Source organism: Elephantulus edwardii, unplaced genomic scaffold (assembly GCF_000299155.1).
Source record: "Elephantulus edwardii isolate Elephantulus edwardi_28Jun2011 unplaced genomic scaffold, EleEdw1.0 scaffold00065, whole genome shotgun sequence".
Classification (NCBI taxonomy): Eukaryota; Metazoa; Chordata; class Mammalia; order Macroscelidea; family Macroscelididae; genus Elephantulus; species Elephantulus edwardii.
The window spans coordinates 9565891-9585434 of NW_006399815.1; the positions used below are offsets into that span (position 1 = coordinate 9565891).

The 19544-nt window shown below is 36.2% G+C and overlaps 1 protein-coding gene across 4 annotated transcripts in view; it reads right to left on the reverse strand.

Annotated features, from left to right (window-relative positions):
• PPHLN1 (periphilin 1) overlaps positions 1–19544 on the reverse strand; it is a 134150-nt gene that overhangs the window by 37891 nt on the left and 76715 nt on the right. For all 4 annotated transcript variants that reach the window (XM_006888190.1, XM_006888189.1, XM_006888188.1 and 1 more), the window contains one exon: positions 14302–14442. In XM_006888190.1, coding sequence (XP_006888252.1) covers positions 14302–14442 — 141 coding nt within the window. The remainder of the gene's footprint in view (positions 1–14301; positions 14443–19544) is intronic.

Genomic DNA, 19544 nt, shown 5'->3' on the forward strand with positions numbered 1-19544 from the left:
TTAAGAAATTATTCATTCAATCAACAAGTATTTGTGTGCCTATTATATTCAAGTGCTTGTGAACAAAACATCTAATCTTCAAGAAGCTTTCTTCTTAATGGGAAAGATATGTAATAATATGTATGAAATGATAAAGAGTATGCAGAACCTTCTTCTATGAGTGGAAACAGTATCAACTGTGTTTAAGGAATGAAACAGATTCAGTACAGAAAAACTAAGCAGAATTGGTCAAGAGGATGAAGAAATGTTTTCTAAGGATAAGTGTAAAATTTATCCAGAAGTTAAGACCAAGGTAAGAGAGAAGCCAGTGAGAGAGTTCTAGGCAGAAATAAACAGAATTAACCAAGACCCTCAAGAAAGGAAGAGAAAGTGTGTCCAACGTTTTAGGAGGTCAGTACAGCTGCAGTGTAGACCATAATGTTGCTGTGAAAGGAATTTGGAGGGGGAGCCCTGCATGTCTTTATAGTCAAAGGAAAGACTTTGGATTTTTATTCTAAGCATAATGGAAAGCCATGAAAAGTTTCAGGCAGGAAAACCATTATACTTTACAGGTTCCCAAGTCAGGAAATAGCTACAACAACATTCCAGTTGGCTAGAAATACTAGGATTCAAAACATTCAATAGTATTGTAATTTGTCTTTGTTTAAATATACTACTGTTCAATCCTTTTTGAATGGAAAATTTTAAAATATTATAGCCATTTCCTGCCTTAGTTTAAAAAATAAAATACACCTTTTTAAAGAAAAAACAAAACTGGATAGGTTTTTGTCCTCTTTCTCCCTGTCTAAATGTATCATGATCAATATCTATTTTTATTTATGGATGTAAGTTTCATCTTTATCACTTGTCTGTATAATTCAAACTGCATAGTATACAGTTGGTCAAGATCTGAAAAATGAAATACTTCAAACTTCCTAGGACAAGATTATTGTTATGTGCTGACAACTCAAAAAGAACCTGTAATTGGTCCTCGAGTGGGATTTTCAGATACAATAAATCACACGAGACAAGGCTTTCCATTTTTCTCCCATGGAACAGACAGTGGATTCAAACCATATGCTTTTGGGAATACAGTGGAACTTCTTACCATGAGGCTACCAGAGATCCGAGAATTTAAGATTAAAAGAGACTAAGTTTTGTTACATAAAATAAACATTTTAACAAAACCACAACCATCACTATCTCATCAGTTGTTGTTGTTGCTTTGTGCTATGAGTTGGAGTTGACGTAATGACACATAACAACAACAACTGTTTGATAATTTCTACACTCTGTCAGTCACCTTTCTTTTGGAATGGGAATATGGATCCCTTCCAGTCAATTGGTCAGGTGGTTGTCAGTGTTTCTTTGCTCTGTTCTGACGACTACTTCCTGGTCTCAGTATAGCTTTCACATACATATTCTGGGATGTCTAATGACATTAGAAAAAGGTGAAAATAAAAGCAATCTACTTCATTTATCTTATGAACAAAAAGTACAGGCAGCTGCAAAAGAAAAGGTATTATTAGAAAGATAGAATATTACTATAAAAGTTTCAATTCTCTGGGAACACAATTACAAACACACTGAATACAGTTGTAAACCAGGCTGAAAAATAGATAAAGCAAAAAATTGACAGAATTATACCAAAAAAAAAAATCCACTAGCTGTTCAATGGGAAAAGGATGGGCAACTTCTTCCCGTGCAATTTTCTGCCTCTGAAAACCCACTGCAGGGTCAGCTATGAGTCGATTCTGACTCAATGGCACACAACAACAACAAACATTTCTAAATATTTCATCTTCTCATTCTATTTTCTCCTTTAGAAAATAAAATCAATCTTCACTATTTTTTGTTTCTTAATCATGGTTTAATCTTTACCTCCCTGTGCATTTTGAGATAATTTCTTTAACCATGTCATCCAGTCTACTAAGTTTTCTCCTGTATCTCCTTAACCCATATATTGAGTTTTTAATTACAATTTTTTACAATTTTCATGTATTGCTTGGTTTTTTCTTAAATTTTCCTAATTGTTCTGTTTAGTTGCACTGTTCTCTCATTTCCTTTTCTTTAAATGAATCAAATATTCTTACTTTGTGCTTTATAGGTAATGTAAGCATTTTTTTATGTAGCTGGATGTACAGTGTGTTATTTCTTTTTTGTTAAAATAACAACTGTATCGTGAACTGTGCTCTTTGGAAAAAAAGTATAGGCAGATATGTAAAAGAATTCACTTTAACTCCTAGCATTGTAAACACTACATGGTTTCAAATTAGGAAAGGTGTACATCAGGGTTCTTGTTTTCAAATAAGGAAAGGTGTGCATAAGAGTTCTAGTCTTTGTCCATATCTATTCAATCTGTACGGTGAGCAAAATATTGAAGAAATTGTATTCTATGAAGAAGAATGTGCAGATAATACAACCTTGCTTGCCAAAACTGAGGGGGTTCCCAGCCAAGAAAATAAAGTACAAAACAAAGCTGTCAAAGTAATGACATGGAAGAAGTAAACTATGCAAAATAAATATATGATTGTACCCCAAAAAAAGTGATCAAAACACAGAATAATTGATTTTCTGATGCCAGACAGTCTAATAAACTTTCTGATGCAGAATTCAAAAGAACAATGATAAAATATTTTCAATGAGTTAAAGAAAGAGTGAAAGAATTTTAGAAGTCTACAAGTAAAAGCCAAAAGGAACTTAGAAAACAATTCAAGACAATGCAGATAAAACAAATAGGGTATTAGAAACCCCAGAAAAACAAAAGACTGCAATCCAGAATATTAAGATCACGACATTAGAACCTGTCCACATGCTGGAGGGACAGATAAGCAGAGCTGAAGAGACAGAAAAGAGAATCTGAGAAATAGAAGAGAGAGATCTCAGTATTGAGCTGCTAGAGCAAAAGCTTAATTAAAAAAGGAAAATGAAGAAAGCTTAATAATATAGCACACCATCAAGAGGGAGAAAACACATGCATAACTGGAATCCTAAAACAAGCAATAGCAACAAAAGGCACTGAGAAAGTGGTAAAAGAGTTACCAGAAGAAAACTTTCCAGAAATAACGACAAATGAGAGAATATGCATACAAGAAGCTGAACCAACTCCATACAGAATAGACTCCAAAAGAAAAACACTGAGGCATATTATAGTTAAATTGTTCAGAATAAAAAAAAATTTTAAAAAATTGTTCAGAATCAAAGACACATAGAGAATTCTGAAAGCAGCTAGAGAAAATAATCTCTGATGATATATATTTCAGTGCAAAAACTATCATAAATGACAAAGAAAGGCACTATATAATGCTTAAAGGGGCAACAGAACAAGATAATATAATTAATACCTATGCAATCACTTGTTATGCATCAGGGAGTTGGACAATGACTAGGGAGGATAGAAGGAGAACTGATAAAAAAAAAAAAAAGAAGGAGAACTGATGCCTTTGAGCTGTGGTGCTGGAGAAGAGGATTGAGTGCATCATAGACTGCTGAGAGAACTAACAGATTCATCCTAGAGAGAGTTAAACCAGGCTGCCCCCTGGAGGCAAGGATTCTGAGGCTTCGTCTGACATACCTTGGACATGTTGTAAGGAGGGAAGAGTCCTTAGAGAGCACGTCATGCTAGGGAGGGTGGAAGGACAGCACAGGAGGAGAAGACCCTCTATGAGGTGGACTGATTCAGTGACTGGGGTAATCGGGAAGGGTATATCGGAGACAGTGTGACTGGTACATGACAGAGCAGGGTTTAGGGCTGTTGTACATAGGATCGCTATGAGTTGCAAGCGACTTGACGGCACATAACAACAACAACAACAACATGTACCAAATGACAGACAGACCTAAAAAATACACAAACAAATATTAACAGAACTATGAAAAGGAAGAGACAATGACAGCACCACTATAATAGTAGGAGACTCCAATACACCACTCTCAAGGAAAGATAGAATTACTAGAAAGAAATGCAACAAAGACACTGAAGACTTTACTACATAATCAAACAATTTGATTTTATAGAGGGGTGCTATGAGCTGCTTACAACTCAACAGTACCTAACAACAACAAAAGCAGCAGAGAGAAATCAATTGGCCTACTGGACTGAAAGTGATGCTACCAAGCCAAAGGTGGATGACTTTAATTCATGCCCCTCAGGCCAGTTTTTAATTGTTTTTGGTCAAACATTCTTCTAGGTCGTATAGCCCTGGTTTGTCCACTTGCTGTACAGAGGTAACTCGTGGTTGCTGTAAACCTGAACACTGTGACACTGATGTGTCAAATGTGATAATGATTACCCATGATGGACAGTGTTTGGTGGAGCCCCCCGATTAAAACAAGCTTGGAAGCAGGCATGGCATCATCCACTTGCAAAATAGCCGACTCCAGAAACCCTATGAACCTGGAGAAAGGATGAAAGTCATATGAGCGCTCAGGTCTTTCGTTCATAGGGTCACTATGAGCAGCCTATCGACGGCACAAACAACAACATAAAAAATAAAAAAAATCAGTATACATTTTTCTCCGCGCCTGTAACATTCTCCAGAATAGGTTATATATTAGGTAAAAAAAGCAAGCCTAATCAAATGAAAAAAGATAGAAAAAAGAAAGCATTACTTACAGGTCAATTCACAGCAATAAGCAAACAAAAGGGAAGAAAAAATGACAGCCAATTATTTAACCACTAGAAAAGGAGAAGAAAAAAAAATCTAACAATCTTTAAAAGAAAGGAAATTATAAAAAAGAAAACAGAAAAACTGAACTCATCAACAAGACCAGAAGTTGGTTCTTCCGGAGGGCTAATAAATTAAAGTACTAGCAAAGCTAACAGAAGGGGGGAAAAAAGACCCACAGAATTCTAATGAGATGAAAGGAGCAAAGTCATAACAAAACCAACTGAAATAAGGTTAACAAGAAAACAGTATGAAAGACTACATTCAAATTATATGAAAACCCAGAGGAATTGAGCAAATACTGAGAAACTCACAACCTACCCAAATTGATGTCAACAGAAGTAGAACATCTAAACAGGTCATAAAAATAACTTCTAACTAGAGAAAGCCCTGGAACATGGTTTTACTAGTGAATTTTATTAAACATTCAGAGAAGAGCTGTCACTAATTCTATATAAAGTATTTTAAAAATAGGAACAGATGGAATGCTCCCAGATTCATTCTATGAAGCAAACATATCCCTGATACCAAAGTGAGATAAAGATACCACAAAAATAGAAAATTACAGGCCAATATCGCTCATGAACACAGATGCAAAAATCCTCACTAAAATTCTGGCTAATAGAATCCAACAGTACATTAAAAAAATAATTCATCATGACCAAGAGGGATTCATAATAGGTATACAAGGATAGTTCAACGTAAGAAAAACAATTCATGTAATTTACCATATCAACAAAGCAAATAACAAAAACCATGCATTCTATCAACTGATTCAGAAAAAGCCTTTGACAAAACAAAACATCCCTTTCTTTCTTTTTTACAACAGCCCTTTCTGATTAAAATATTCAACAAAACAAAAATAGAAGGGAATTTCCTCAATATAGTGGAAATTAAATACACAAAATCAGAAGTCAGTATCATTCTCAATGTAGATTCAAAGCATTCCTCTTGAGCATAGGAACTAGACAAGGATGCCCACTATCATCTATTCACTATTGAATGCTAAGAAATCTGGAAGACAGCCAGCAGGCCAATTGACTGGAAAAGATCGATATTTGCTCCCATTCCAAAAAAAGGTGATTCAACAGACTGCGGAAATTACCGCACAATATCATTAATATCACATGCAAGCAAGATTCTGCTGAAAATTATCCCAAAATGTTTGGAACAATATGTCAACAGAGAGCTGCCAGATGTGCAGGCTGGATTTGGAAGAGGTTGTGGTACCAGGTATATTACAGCTAATGTCAGATGGATCTTGGAAGAAAGCAGAGAATACCAGAAGAATGTCTATCTGTGCTTCATTCACTATGCAAAGGCTTTTGACTGTATGGATTACAATAAGCTATGGCTGACTCTGAGAAGAATGGGAATCCCAGAACATTTGATTGTGCTAATGAGAAACCTATACTTGGACCAAGAGGCAGTGGTCAAAACAGGGTAGGGAGAAACTGGATGGTTCAAAATCAAGAAGGGGGTCCGTCAGGGATGTATTTTGTCTCCATACCTTTTCAATCTGTATGCAGAACAGATCATCCGAGACGCTGGGCTGTATGAGGAAGAATGTGGCATCAGGACTAGTGGAAGAATCATCAACAACCTGCATTATGCGGATGACACAACCCTGCTTGCTGAAACTGAGGAGGACCTGAAGCGCTTGCTACAGAAGGTCAAGGACTGCAGTCTTCAATATGGACTGGAGCTCAACATCAAGAAAACAAAGATTCTCACCACTGAGCCTATTAGCAGCATCAGTATGGATGGTAAAGAGATTGAGACAGTTAACAGTTTTAGTTTACTTGGTTCCACAGTCAACACTGTTGGTACCAGCAGCCAAGAAATCAGGAGACGATTTGCATTGGGAAAGTCAGCTGTGAGGGATCTCTCAAGAGTACTGAAGTGAGGCTGGAGACTAAGGTGCGCCTAATCCAGGCTATAGTCTTTGCAATGACATGCTATGCATCGGAGAGTTGGACAATAAATAAGGATGACAGAAAGAGAATTGATGCCTTTGAGCTGTGGTGCTGGAGAAGAGTGTTGAATATACCACAGACTGCTAGGAGAACAAACATGTTTGTCCTGGAGAGGGTGAAGCCAGAATGCTCCTTGAAGTCAAGGATTCTGAAGCTTCGTCTGACATACTTTAGGCATGTTGCAAGGAGGGACTGGTCCTTGGAGAGGGACATCATGTTTGGGAGAGTGGAGGGACGGTGCAGGAAAGGAAGACCCTCAATGAGACGGATCGACTCTGTGATTGGAGTGGTGGGAATAAGTGTGTTTGAGACGGCAAAGTTGGCACAGGATAGAACGGTGTTTAGGGCTCTTGTACATACGGTCACTATGAGTCAAGCAACTCGATGGCACCTAACAAAAACAACAACATTCAATATTGTGTTGGAAGTATTGTTGTTGTTGTCATTGAGTCGACCAGGACTCATAACAACCCTGTGAACAAAAGACCTCAAGACTTTCAATAACTATCATTTCTCAAAGTTCGTACAGTTTCCAGAGGAATGTTGTTAGGGAAGTGGGTGCTACTCCTGCTTAGCATGAGCAATACGGAAAGACAAGGAATTAAAGAGGTACACAAATTGGCAAGGAAAAGGTATTTCTCTATATGCAGATAATATGATGGTATACTTAAAAACCCTAAAGTTTCAGTGAGAAAACTATTAGTCATAGTTGGCCAATTCAGCCAAGCAGCAGGGTGCAAGATCAACTCACAAAAATCCTATTTTCCTACGGTGCAAAGAGAACAGAAATAGAGTTAAGAAAAGCAATTTCAGTTACAATACCGAATCACAAGATAAATGCTTGGGAGCAAATCTAACTAGAGACACAAAGGACTTACAAAAAGAATATCACAAATATTGCTACAAAAAACAAAAAAAGACCTGGAGAAATGGAAGAATATACCATGCTCATGGATAGGAAGACTGAATATTATGAAAATGACAATTCTACCAAAGGCAACGTACAAGTTCAATGCAATTCCAATACAGATATCAATTTTCTTCAAGAAGATGGAAAAGGCAATTTCCATTTTTATCTGGAACGGAAAAAGACCCCAAATAAGCAAAATACTATTGAAAAAGAGAAATAAGGTAGGAGGCATCACATTCCCTGATCTCAAATCTTGTTACATAGCTGCGGTGGTCAAGATGACAGAATACTGGTAGAGAGACAAACAGATTTATGGAATAGAATTCTTTTTTTTTTAAATTATTTTGTGTGCGTGTACCGTCAAATCAGATCTGACTGGTACAGGAGGATATTGCGCCTCCTTCTCCGGCAGAGCATCTGGTGGATTCGAACCGTGTTTCTCTGGGAGGAATAGAATTGAGAATCCAGAAATCAGCCCATCTACCTGTGGTAATTTAAACTTCGACAAGGAGATAAGTTAAAACAGTTAAGTGGGCAATAATAATCTCTCTTCAACAAATGGTGTTGGCAAAACTAGAAAATCATCTGCAGAAAACTTAAAAGTTACACCCTATGCCATACACAAAAACCCAACTCAAGGTAGATCAAAGAATTAGAAATAAAACCAAGGACTATAAACTTCATCAGAGAAAAACGAAGAACACTGAAGCCCTTTTCTACAGTATGAAGAGTCTTCCAAGCATAATGGAAAACCTACACTTAGGAGAGAATAGATAAATAGATCCTTTCAAGAATCAATCTCTGTGTACATTAAAAAGCTTCTCCAACTGAGTAAGAAGAAAACCCTCATGTTGGGGAAAAATATATGGCAATAACATATCTGATAAGGAACTATCTACAATTTACAGGATTCTCCAGAACCTCAACAAGAAAAAGGTGAACAACTCAATAATAAAATAGGCACAGATATGAATAGACACTTCACCAAAGAAGATATTCAGATGGCAAACAAATACATGAAGAAATTTTAAAAATCCCTAGCTATCAGAGAGATGCAAATCAAAACAACTATGAAATATCATCTCATCCCACTAACAATAGCAAATTCAACAGTAAGCAACAAATACTTGGAAAGTTGTGGAGGGATCAGAACTCTTATTCACTGCTGGTGGAAATGTAAAATGGTACAATCATTGTGGAAGGCAGTCTGGCACTTTCTCCAAAAGCTTAAAACAGAAATATCATTTGGCATGGTATTATACAGAGTATATATTGGGAATATACTCTAAAGAAACCAAAGCCACAACTCCAACAGATATACACATACCCATGCTTATTGATGCGTTAGTCACAAGAGCAAAGAGATCGAAGAAACCCAAATGCCCATCAACAAACGAACAGATGGTACATTCACACAATGGTGTATTATACAGCACTGAAAAACAGTGAACTGATAAAGCATTATTAAACATGGGAGAGCCTGGAGGACATTATGCTGAGTGAAATATCTCTATCAAAAGAGGATGAATACTGTATAATACTACTGTCATAAAGTATGGCAGACAGGTGGGGTGGACAGAGAATGGGAAGAGAGTACTGAACACTGCAGAAGAACAAATGAGGGGGAGAACTGTCTAAAAGGAATATATGATTAGGCATTATACCTGTGACAACAATCTGGAATAAGGAGTGTGGGAGGTAAGAAAACAGACAACCATAAAAAATAATTATCATAAGGAAAGCATAAACAATATTTATTTTGGAAAAATATAGTTGAGTTTTTGATTATTGGTGCAAAATGTAACAAACTATTCATCTTTATGTCTTCTTAGAGGACCTAAAAACAGCAAATTAAAGCTATCCAGTAGACAAAGATTTAACATATTTTAAAAATGTCCTAGTTCCAGCAAAAACAGGTAAATTCTCAGGTTCAAAAAAAGGCAGCGTCTAACCACAGGGGCTAAGGATGTTTTTCAGTGTGCCTTCCAGTTGTATTCATTCAATAATTAAGCAAATATTTATTGTCAGACTAGCAAAGGTAAGCAAGGTTATGGCATCTGCATAACGCAGGTTGTTGAGGTCTTCCTCCAATCATGATGTCACACTCCTCCTCAGAGAGTCCAGCCTCCCAAATCATCTGTTCTGCAACAAATTGAAAAGGTATGGAGACAGGATGCATCCCTTGCAGTTTTTCACTGCTCTGTTCTGAGGACTGCTTCCTGCTCCACGTACATGCTTCACATAAGCACAATCAGGTGTTCTGGGACTCTCATTCTTCTCAGTTAGCCACAGTTTGTCATGATCCACACAGTGAAATGCCTTTGCATAATCAATGAAATACAGATTGACATTCCTCTGGTACTCTCTACTTTCAGCTAAGATCTATCTAATCTTGGCTATAATATCCCCAGTGCCATGGCCTCTTCTAAACCCAGTCTGCACACCTGGCAGTTCTCTGTTATTGTGCTTTTCCAGTCATTTTTGAATAATTTTCATCAAGAGCTGAGGCATTTGCTGCAGAAGTTCAAGGACTGCAATGTTCAATACGGACTGAAGCTCAACATCAAGAAAACAAAGATCCTTACCATTGGAACAATTAACAGCATGATGATGTTGTTGTTGTTGTTATGTGCCATTGAGTCGCTTGCAACTCATAGCGACCCTATCTACAACAGCTCTAAACTCTGCTCTGTCTTGTGCTAATCTCCTTGACTCTGACACACTCATCCCAACTGCCCCAGTCACCGAATCAGTCCATCTCCCAGCGGGCCTTCCCCTCCTGCACCTGCCCTCCACCCTCCCAAGCATGATGTCCTTCTCCAAGGACCGGTCTCTCCTTACAACATGACCAAAATATGTCAGATGAAGCTTCAGAATCCTTGCCTCCAAGGAGCAGCCCGGTATAACCCTCTCCAGGATGAATCTGTTTGTTTTCTTAGCAGTCCATGGTACCCTCAACTCTTTTCTCCAACACCAAAGCTCAAAAGCATAAATTCTCCTTCTATCCTCCCTGGTCACTGTCCAACTCTCTGACACATAACAAGTTATGACAAAGACCATGGCCTGTACCAGACGCACCTTAGTCTCCAGAGACACACCTTGTGCCAAGGGCAGGGACAACACCAAAGCTAATGGTTAATTCCACAATAAGGGATATATTTTCACTTTTTCTGTAAAATGCTTGTCTGTTGGCAACTTCTCTAAATCTGAACATTCAGATTAAGACCATCCACTTCCAAAATAGCAGGCCTCTGAAAACCCTATATGTAGCATGAAGAAAGGTGGTGAAAAGATTGAGATTGTTAATAGCTTCCAGCTTACTTGGCCCCACAATCAACACTCTTGGTACTAGCAGCCAGGAAATCAAAAGACAAATTGCATTGCAAAAATCTGCCATCAGGGACCTCTCTAGAGTACTAAGGAGCAATGATGTCAGTCTAGAAACTAAGGTGCACCTGATCCAGGCCATGATCTTTGCAATCACTTGCTATGCATCAGAGAAATAAATAATGACTAAGGATGATAGAAGAATAGAAGATAGATGCATGCTGAGTTGTGGTGCTGAAAAAGAGTACTGAATATACCATGGACTTCTAGGAGAACAAACAGATTTGTCCTGGAGAGGATGAAACCAGTCTGCTCCTTGGAGGCAAGGATTTGGAAGCTTTGTCTGACATACTTTGGGCATGTTGCAAGGAGGCACCAGTCCTTGGAGAAAAACATTATGCTTAGAATGGTGGAGGGACAGCACGAGAGAGGAAAACCCTAAACGAGATGGATTGACTCAGTGACTGGGGTAATGGGGACAAGTGTGTCAAGATAGATCAGGGTTCAGAGATATTGTACACAGGGTCACTAGCAACTCAATGGCACAAAACAATAACAAAGGCAAGAAATTCTGGATGAAACACAGATGATCAATTAGGTAATTTTCTTTTCAGACTATTAAAAAATAAGCATAAGCTAGTTGAGCATATGCTAATAATGAAGAGGAAGAAAAGATGTTATTAAATTTTTTTTTGGTTGCACTACTTTTAAGGATAAACAATAGTTCACTATGCCAACTAGTGAATTTAGTCAATAAAAAACATTTTTTAGTGTGAATTAAACAAAATTTAAATATGCTGCAAACATATGGCTAACTTCCCTTCATGAAAGCTTTCAACCAAAACAACAAATTAACATTTTTTAAGTCATCTGTCTTACATAGAACTCCTGATTCCTTTCACAATCAAAATAAATAATGTACTACTTAAGCAAAAAGAATGGAAAAATATTTTTAGGTAAGAACAAAAACTCTGCTTAGAAAATCACATGCATTTCCTAAGGTGTGGTCACAATGGATTCACCTAATAATTTTGATTAAAATTGCTAATGAATGGATATTTAAATTACATTTTTTTTAGTACTAACTGAATAGCAATGAATGTTATTTAAAAATCTCTGGACTTAAAAATGTTTAATATGAACAAGATCTTCCTGACCAGTAATTTTTTTACTACAAAGTATGGAAAAATACATGTGGTATAATAAAGAATATATGTAAGGTCTACACAAAGGACTGGTAATAACGAATTGTTAAATACAGTAGGGCAGACTTGATGTCTAGACAAGATAGTGGTGAGTGCAGAATTTTTAAGAACACTGGGCACTTGCTCTGATAAAAAGTAAAACAAAGAATGCTTTTTTTTATGTAAAGTTAACAAGAAATACTTAAATTGTGCACATACAATAATAGATATGTTTGTGGAGCTTTTAAAATTATTTCACTTTAATTCATCATGTGCTAAAAGCTGATCATTTTCAATGCACTCCAATCAAATTAACATTTTCAAGGCTTTAAATGTGATTAGTATTTACTTTTAGCCTCCTGGCCTTATAACATATTAACATGTTATATAGTGAGAGAGTGAGCTGAGTTGAGCAAGTCAGAGTGCTGATAATCAAGAGTCTATATATGGCAGCTAAAACTAGGTGCTGTGAAGAATAGCAGGTCATAGATAGAATACTGATTAAAAGTAACATACTTGTTGAAGAAAGTATTTCCTGCATAATTCATTAACTCAACAAACACTATTTATTGAATACAAACCAGTGATATATTTAAGGTATTAAACATGTTACTACTGATTGTTTTGATGTAAGAATTCCTTGTCACTATTAAAAAATAGCAGAGGGAAATGAAAATATCTGAAAAATCTAAGTTAAATATGAATTAAATACATATAACATTATTTATAAAAGATTGGGTGCACTGCTTTTATAAATTTTGTTTGGTTTATATCAAGAAAGTATATGACCCAAAACAGTTAGTATAAAATTTAAAAACTAAATTTCACATTAAATAGACCACTGCAGACTTAAGAGTAAATTCTAAGGCTGATAAGACCTTGGCAAGCAGCAAAAAAGTGATTAGTGAAGTAGTTTGAGATTTTCTTAGCTAAAACTTAATGTTAGGGGAAAAAGTTAATAGATGACTAAGACACAATCTTGAGTATAAATGTCACTTGAACACACATGACATCTCAAGAACAAGTTTGATGCACTGGACACTATTGCCTAAAGATCAAACAAGCTATGTGATGCCAAGAAGAACACATCACATATAAAGAGTAAAAGGTCATTTAAAAAAAAACAAACAGGAAAAGAAGAAAGAAAAGATCAAATGGATGTCAAGAAGAGACTCTGAAACTGCTCTAGGATATAGAGTTGCTCAAGGCTAAGGCTAAGATGTATGTAGTTCCTGAGTTGAAGTGGTTCAAGAAGTCTTTAAAGTGACTGTTAGGTTTTTGGCACCATGTTACTAGTCATTCACAAATATTTCTTGCTAAGCCTCCTGCATGAGAGTTACTAGTTTAAGTAATAATAAAGCACTAAATGGCACACTCACTCTAATGAGATTTGGACTATGGTGAGACAACAAACAAAAACACTGTCAAGAAGTCAAAAAGGCTAGAAAGAAAGAGTAAAATGCCTGATAATTTATTTCTATAAATTCATCATATTAAGATTGACATTAAAAATATTCTAGGGAGGGAACACTTTTCCAGGACTCTTAATTTATGATCATTCAATTGCTATCTTGAAACAGTCTCCATATCATCAAATATAATCACATTTTCTGTTTCCACTTTCCTTATATTACTCCAAAAATCTGACACTGCTAACCACCTCCACTTTGAAATGCTACTACTGGCTTGCATGACAAATTTTCTCTCCTGGTTCTTCCCTTTTGCCACTGGGGTATCAGCATATAAGCTGTACGATCTTATCAAGGTTTAAATGTCTTTTTTAGGTCTCTTGTTCTCTGGATTTTCATTTTTAAATAAAAATTGTGTTTTTTGGTGAAAGATTAGATTTTCACTTAATTTCTACACAAATTGTTTTGTGGCACTGAGTACAGTTTTTCATAGCATGTCAATATTCTCATTATTCTGTTATGTCTGTGCAATTTCCAGTAATGTAGTTTTTCTGACTCATCCATTACTGTTCATTCTATTAAACTTAATAGCTTTTTATATGCTTCATACTAACTAGGGATTTAGAATTTCCTACGATGCTTGCTTCTAAATAAAAAAAGTAATAAAGAGGGTTTACACAGATCAAAATAAGTAGAAAATTAAACCGAGTAATTTTTACATTTTTAAGTGAAATATCAAAAGTGGATACTGATAAAATAAAACATTAATGTAGTAAATATTAACCCTAATTACCACATATGACGAATAATATGAATAAAAGATTATGTTTAGGAAGATTATATTCTTACCTGTTCAATCTCTTTGGTTTTTGTTGCTATTGCTTTAGAGCGGTTGGTTAGCTGACTGTCTTCAAATAATTCTATGCTATCTGTCGCATTTGATTCAGGTTCTTCTGGCTGGTCAATGAACAAGGGTGCGGAAGATCCTCCCTTTAAATCGAAATAGAATTATTTTAAGTGCTTTCCTAAAGAGTTACAGAATTTCAGAAGGCTGTGTAGAAAGCAACATTAATCATTAGATCATAATTTGAAAAAAAGTTTACTTTTAAATTAGAACTCTATTTCACAAGGAAGACTGAAGAGGGTTATTTGAAACAATCTGTACACTACTCATAGAAGCAAATCTCACAAAAATGTGGCTAGCCATGAAATGAGATTATTACTCATCAAAAGTAGTAAAAATTTGAGAGGCTAAAGGCCAAAAGTTTGTCTTAGGCATGTTTACGAACAAGCTGTCCTTATTTGTTAAAATTATTTTTCTTTTATACTGTTCTGCATATAAAATTCATATATATTTTTTTTGTCAACATTGTATTACTTATCATCATTCTCAGACACTGTATTTTATAAAATGAATCACCACTGACATACATCCATTATTACACTGTACTTTTAGGTCCCCACAGGATCTTTCCCAACTTCTTTGCCCCCTCATGCTACCCATTAAACTCTGTGACCTCATGATTTGTCCTCCTTTTACCCCCTCATACTCTGTCCCCTCTCTTTCCCTCTTTAGACTTTCATACACGTCTTACTAGTTATTCTATTTTTATAATAATGTTCTTGGGCAGTATTTGACCTTAAAAGACTTAGTTCATTCAGTATAATGCTCTCCAGCCTCTTTCACTTTATACAGTATTTTTCTAGATGGTTGTTCCTTAGTGCAACAGAGTATTCCATCATGTAAATGTACCACAATTTCGTATTTTTCTAGATGGTTGTTCCTTAGTGCAACAGAGTATTCCATCATGTAAATGTACCACAATTTCGTATTTTTCTAGATGGTTGTTCCTTAGTGCAACAGAGTATTCCATCATGTAAATGTACCACAATTTCTCAGTCCATTAATATGTTAATGTACATTTGTTTCCCTATTCTTACTATTGTGAATAATGGTAGTATGAACATTGGTAGACTAATCTCTATTTATGTCTTGGTGCTATCTTTTTCAGGTTATATCCCTAGGAGTCAAGTAGCTGGGTCATATGAGATTTCTATGTTCAGATTATTTAAAAAACACCAAATTGCCTTCCAGAGCAGTTGTACCATTGTACAATCCCACCAGTATTTAAGAGTTCCTACTTCTCCAAATCCTCTCCAATATTTATTGCTTACTGTCCTATTAAAATTTGCCACTGCTAATGGGATAATATAGCAACTAATTGTGGTTTTGCTTTGCTTCGCTCCTATTAGAAGTGATTTTGAACATGTCTTCATGTGTGTGTGTATATATATATCTGTTGGCCACCTGAATGTCCTCCTCTGTGAAAAGTCTTTCTAAATTATTTGCCAATTTTATAATTGGGCTATCAGTCCTGTAAACTTTTGTTAAGAGATCCTTATCTGAGATGGCATTGCCAAATGTTTTCACTCAGGCATAAGGCTTTCTTGTCACCCTACTGGACAAAGTTTTTGATGCACACAAGGACCTTCAGAAGTTCACATTCATCGATGTATCCTCTCTTACTTGTGCATTTTGGCTGTATTTGCCAGTCTATTTATACCACAAGCTAGTCCTTTTAAGTTTGGTCCCATTTTATCTATTATGATCTTTATGATTTGGGACTTACCACTAGGTCTCTAATCCACCTTAAGTTGATACTTGTGTATCATTTGAGAAGTAATTCCTGCCTCAGCTTTCGGCGAGTATAAGTCTAGTTTTGCCAGCACCATTTGTTGAATGGTTGTCATTTTCCAAGGCTTCGTTTCCTTGTTGAGTATCAGCTGACCACAAATAAAAATGGATTAATTTCTGGGCTCTCAATTCTGTTCCACAGATCTCTGTCTGTCAGTGTAAAAGTACCATGCTGTTCTAATTATTACAGCTGTTGTAGTAGGTTGTGAAATTAGAGAGTTCTATGCCTCCAAATTCATTCTTGTTTTTCAGAAGTGCTTTGCTTATTTGGGATCTCTTTCCAAAGAAACTTGGAAACTGCCTTTCCTATCTCTTTGAAAAATGAATTTAGTATCTACACTGGAAATGCATTAAATATAGATTGCTTCAGGTAGGATTCCCATTTTCACTATATTGAGTCTTCCTATCCATGAATGGGAAACATTTTTCCATTTATTTAGATCTCTTTTTATTTTTCACAGTAGTGCTTTGTACCATAACACATGTTGATGAGTCTTCCTCCAATCCTGATGACACATTCCTCCTCACAGAGCCAGACTACAGGATGATCTGTTCTGCATACAGATTGAAAAGGTATGGAGATAGGACACACCCCTGACATAAACCCTTCCCAATTTTGAACCACGCTGTGTTTCCTTGCTCTGTTAGAATGATGACTGCCTCCTGGTCTAAGTATGGTTTTCACATAAATACAATCAAGTGTTCTGGGATTCCCATTCTTCTCAGAGTCAGCCACAGTTTGCTGTGATCCACACAGTCAAATGCCTTTGCATATTCAATGAAACACAGACAGACTTTCTTCTAGTATTTTCTGCTTTCAGCCAAGATGCATTTAACATATCTCAAGTACCACAGCCTTTTCTAAATCCAGCCTGCACATCTGGCAGTTCTTGGCTGATGTGCTGTTCCAGTCATTTTTGAGTATATACTTTTCACTACGCTGAGTCAATTTCCTTCTATCACTATTTTGCTGTGTGTTTTAACTGGGAAAGGATGTTGGATTTTGTTGAAGGCCCTTTATGCATCAATTGATAGGATCAAGTGGTTCCTGTTCCTTGCATTGTTAGTATGATGAATTATGTTGATTGATTTTCCTATGTTAAATTATCCTTACATACTTGTTATAAATTCCACTTGTTCATGCCAAAATATTTTTTTTTAATGTGCTGTTGGATTCTACTAGCCAGGATTTTGTTAATGATTTTTGCATTTATATAAGAGGTAATGGTGATGAAGAAGGAAGTGCAGACTATGATGAAAGACTTGACAAAAAAAAAAAAGCCCCCAGGAATTGTTGGAATACCAATTGATATATTTTAGCAAACAGATCCTACCCTGGATGTACTCATCAAATTGTGCCAAGAAATCTGGAAAACAACCACCTGGCCAACCGACTGGAAGAGATCCATATTTATACCCATTTAACAAAAAGGTATCCGACAGAATATAGAAATTCTCGAACAATATCACTAATATTACATGCAAGCAAAATCTTGCTGAAGATTATCCAAAAAGTACTGGAAGAGTACATTGACAGCGACCTACCAGAAATACAAGCTGGATTTAGAAGAGGTCATGGCACTAGTCTGATAGCTTAACAGACTGGTTTGTCTATTTTATTGATCCTTTTAAAGAATCAGCTCCTAGTCTTGTTGCTTACAACTGCTTTCTAGTTTTCTCTCTCATTGATTTCAGCTCTTGTCCTTATATAAGTTTCTTTCTTCTAAAGACTCTGGGGTTAGAATGTTGATCTTTTTCTATTTGATAGAGGTGCTGAGGTAGGTCATTAATTTTGCTTTCTTTTTCCTTTTTTCCTCAATAATTTCTTAAGTATTTAGTTTTCCTCAAAAAAACTGAGTGTGTCAGTTGAAGGACTACGTTGCAACTGATTCAGGCATGGTCCTTCCAATCATTTACCATGCATCTAAGAGATAGATGGTCAATGAATAAGAACAACAGAAGAGCTGTTATCTTTTTTGAGATGTGGTGCTAGAAAAGAGAACTGAACATCCAATGGACAGCCAAAAGAACAAAAAATGATGTCTTGAAGAGGGTACAGCCAGAATGCATTTTTGAGGCAAAGATGATGAGGCTTCACCTCACATACTTCAGGCATGTTACTAGGAGGGGCAATTCCTTGGAGAGGAGCATTATGCTTGGAAAGGTAGAGGAAGACGCTTGCACAGGTAGAATGACACAGTGACTGTTGCAATGGGCTTTAATGTGTCAGGAAGTGTGAGAATGGCACAGAACAGGGCAAGGTTCAGAGCCGTTATTCATAGGGACACGAGAGGTCGTACTTGACTCAATGGCACTTAACAACAATAACAACTACATAAAAACTCCCTTTTTATGTGTTTGACTATTGCTATGAATTGGCCCTTGAGGATTACCTTAACTTTATCCCAGAGTTTGGCATGTTTTTCTTTTCATTATCATTTATTTTGAGGAAATTTTTTATTTCTTCTAAATCCAAGTGTGTTCTCACAGGGTGCTATTTAGCTATTTATTGGGTGGTTTTCTAAGCTTTACTCTATCATCATTAATTTTTAGTTTAATGGCATTGTGGTCTGAGAAGACACTTTGTATTATTCCAATTTTTTTTACTGTATTTTGTCTTGGCTTCTCAAATCTAAAGACTATACCAGTGCACTTGAGAAGGAAATAAATTTATTTTTGGCTGGGTGCAGTACTCTGAATACATCCATAAGGTCAAGTTGGCTGATTGTATCGTTTAGGTCACCAGCATTTTTGTTAAGTTTCTTTTGAGGTGATCTATCCTTTAGTGAATAGTGGTAGGTTAAAGTCTCCTACAACTATTAAGGTGCTGTCTACTTCTTTGTTTAAGCCTGTTAACTACTATTTTATTTATTATGCAAATCTATCACTTGGTATTTAAATGTTAAGGTTATGTCTTCTTGGTCTTCTGTGTCTTTAAATATTATATTGTGCCCTTCCTTATCTATCATGGTGATTTTTCCACCATGCTGAAGTCCACTGTTACAATTGCTTCGTCTTTTTTGCTGACCCACTACATTTCCCAATATTATGTTTTTCAAGGATGGCCTCGCCTAACAACACGCCTAAAGTATGTAAGATAAAGTTTCACTATTTTTGCTTTTGAAGAACACCCTGGCTGCAATTCCACCAAAACAGATGTTTGATGCCATCAAATTCCAAATATACTAAAAGAACTTCATTTCTTCTCTAATTTATCACTGCCTATAATCCCTTGAAAGATCATATTTAATCTATGGCCTCCCTTTGTAAACTTCAGAATTACACTGTTGTTACATTGTTGATATTTGTTGTTGTTGTTGTTATGTGCCGTCGAGTCGCTTGCGACTCATAGCGACCCTATGTACAACAGCCCTAAACTCCACTCTGTCCTGTGCCA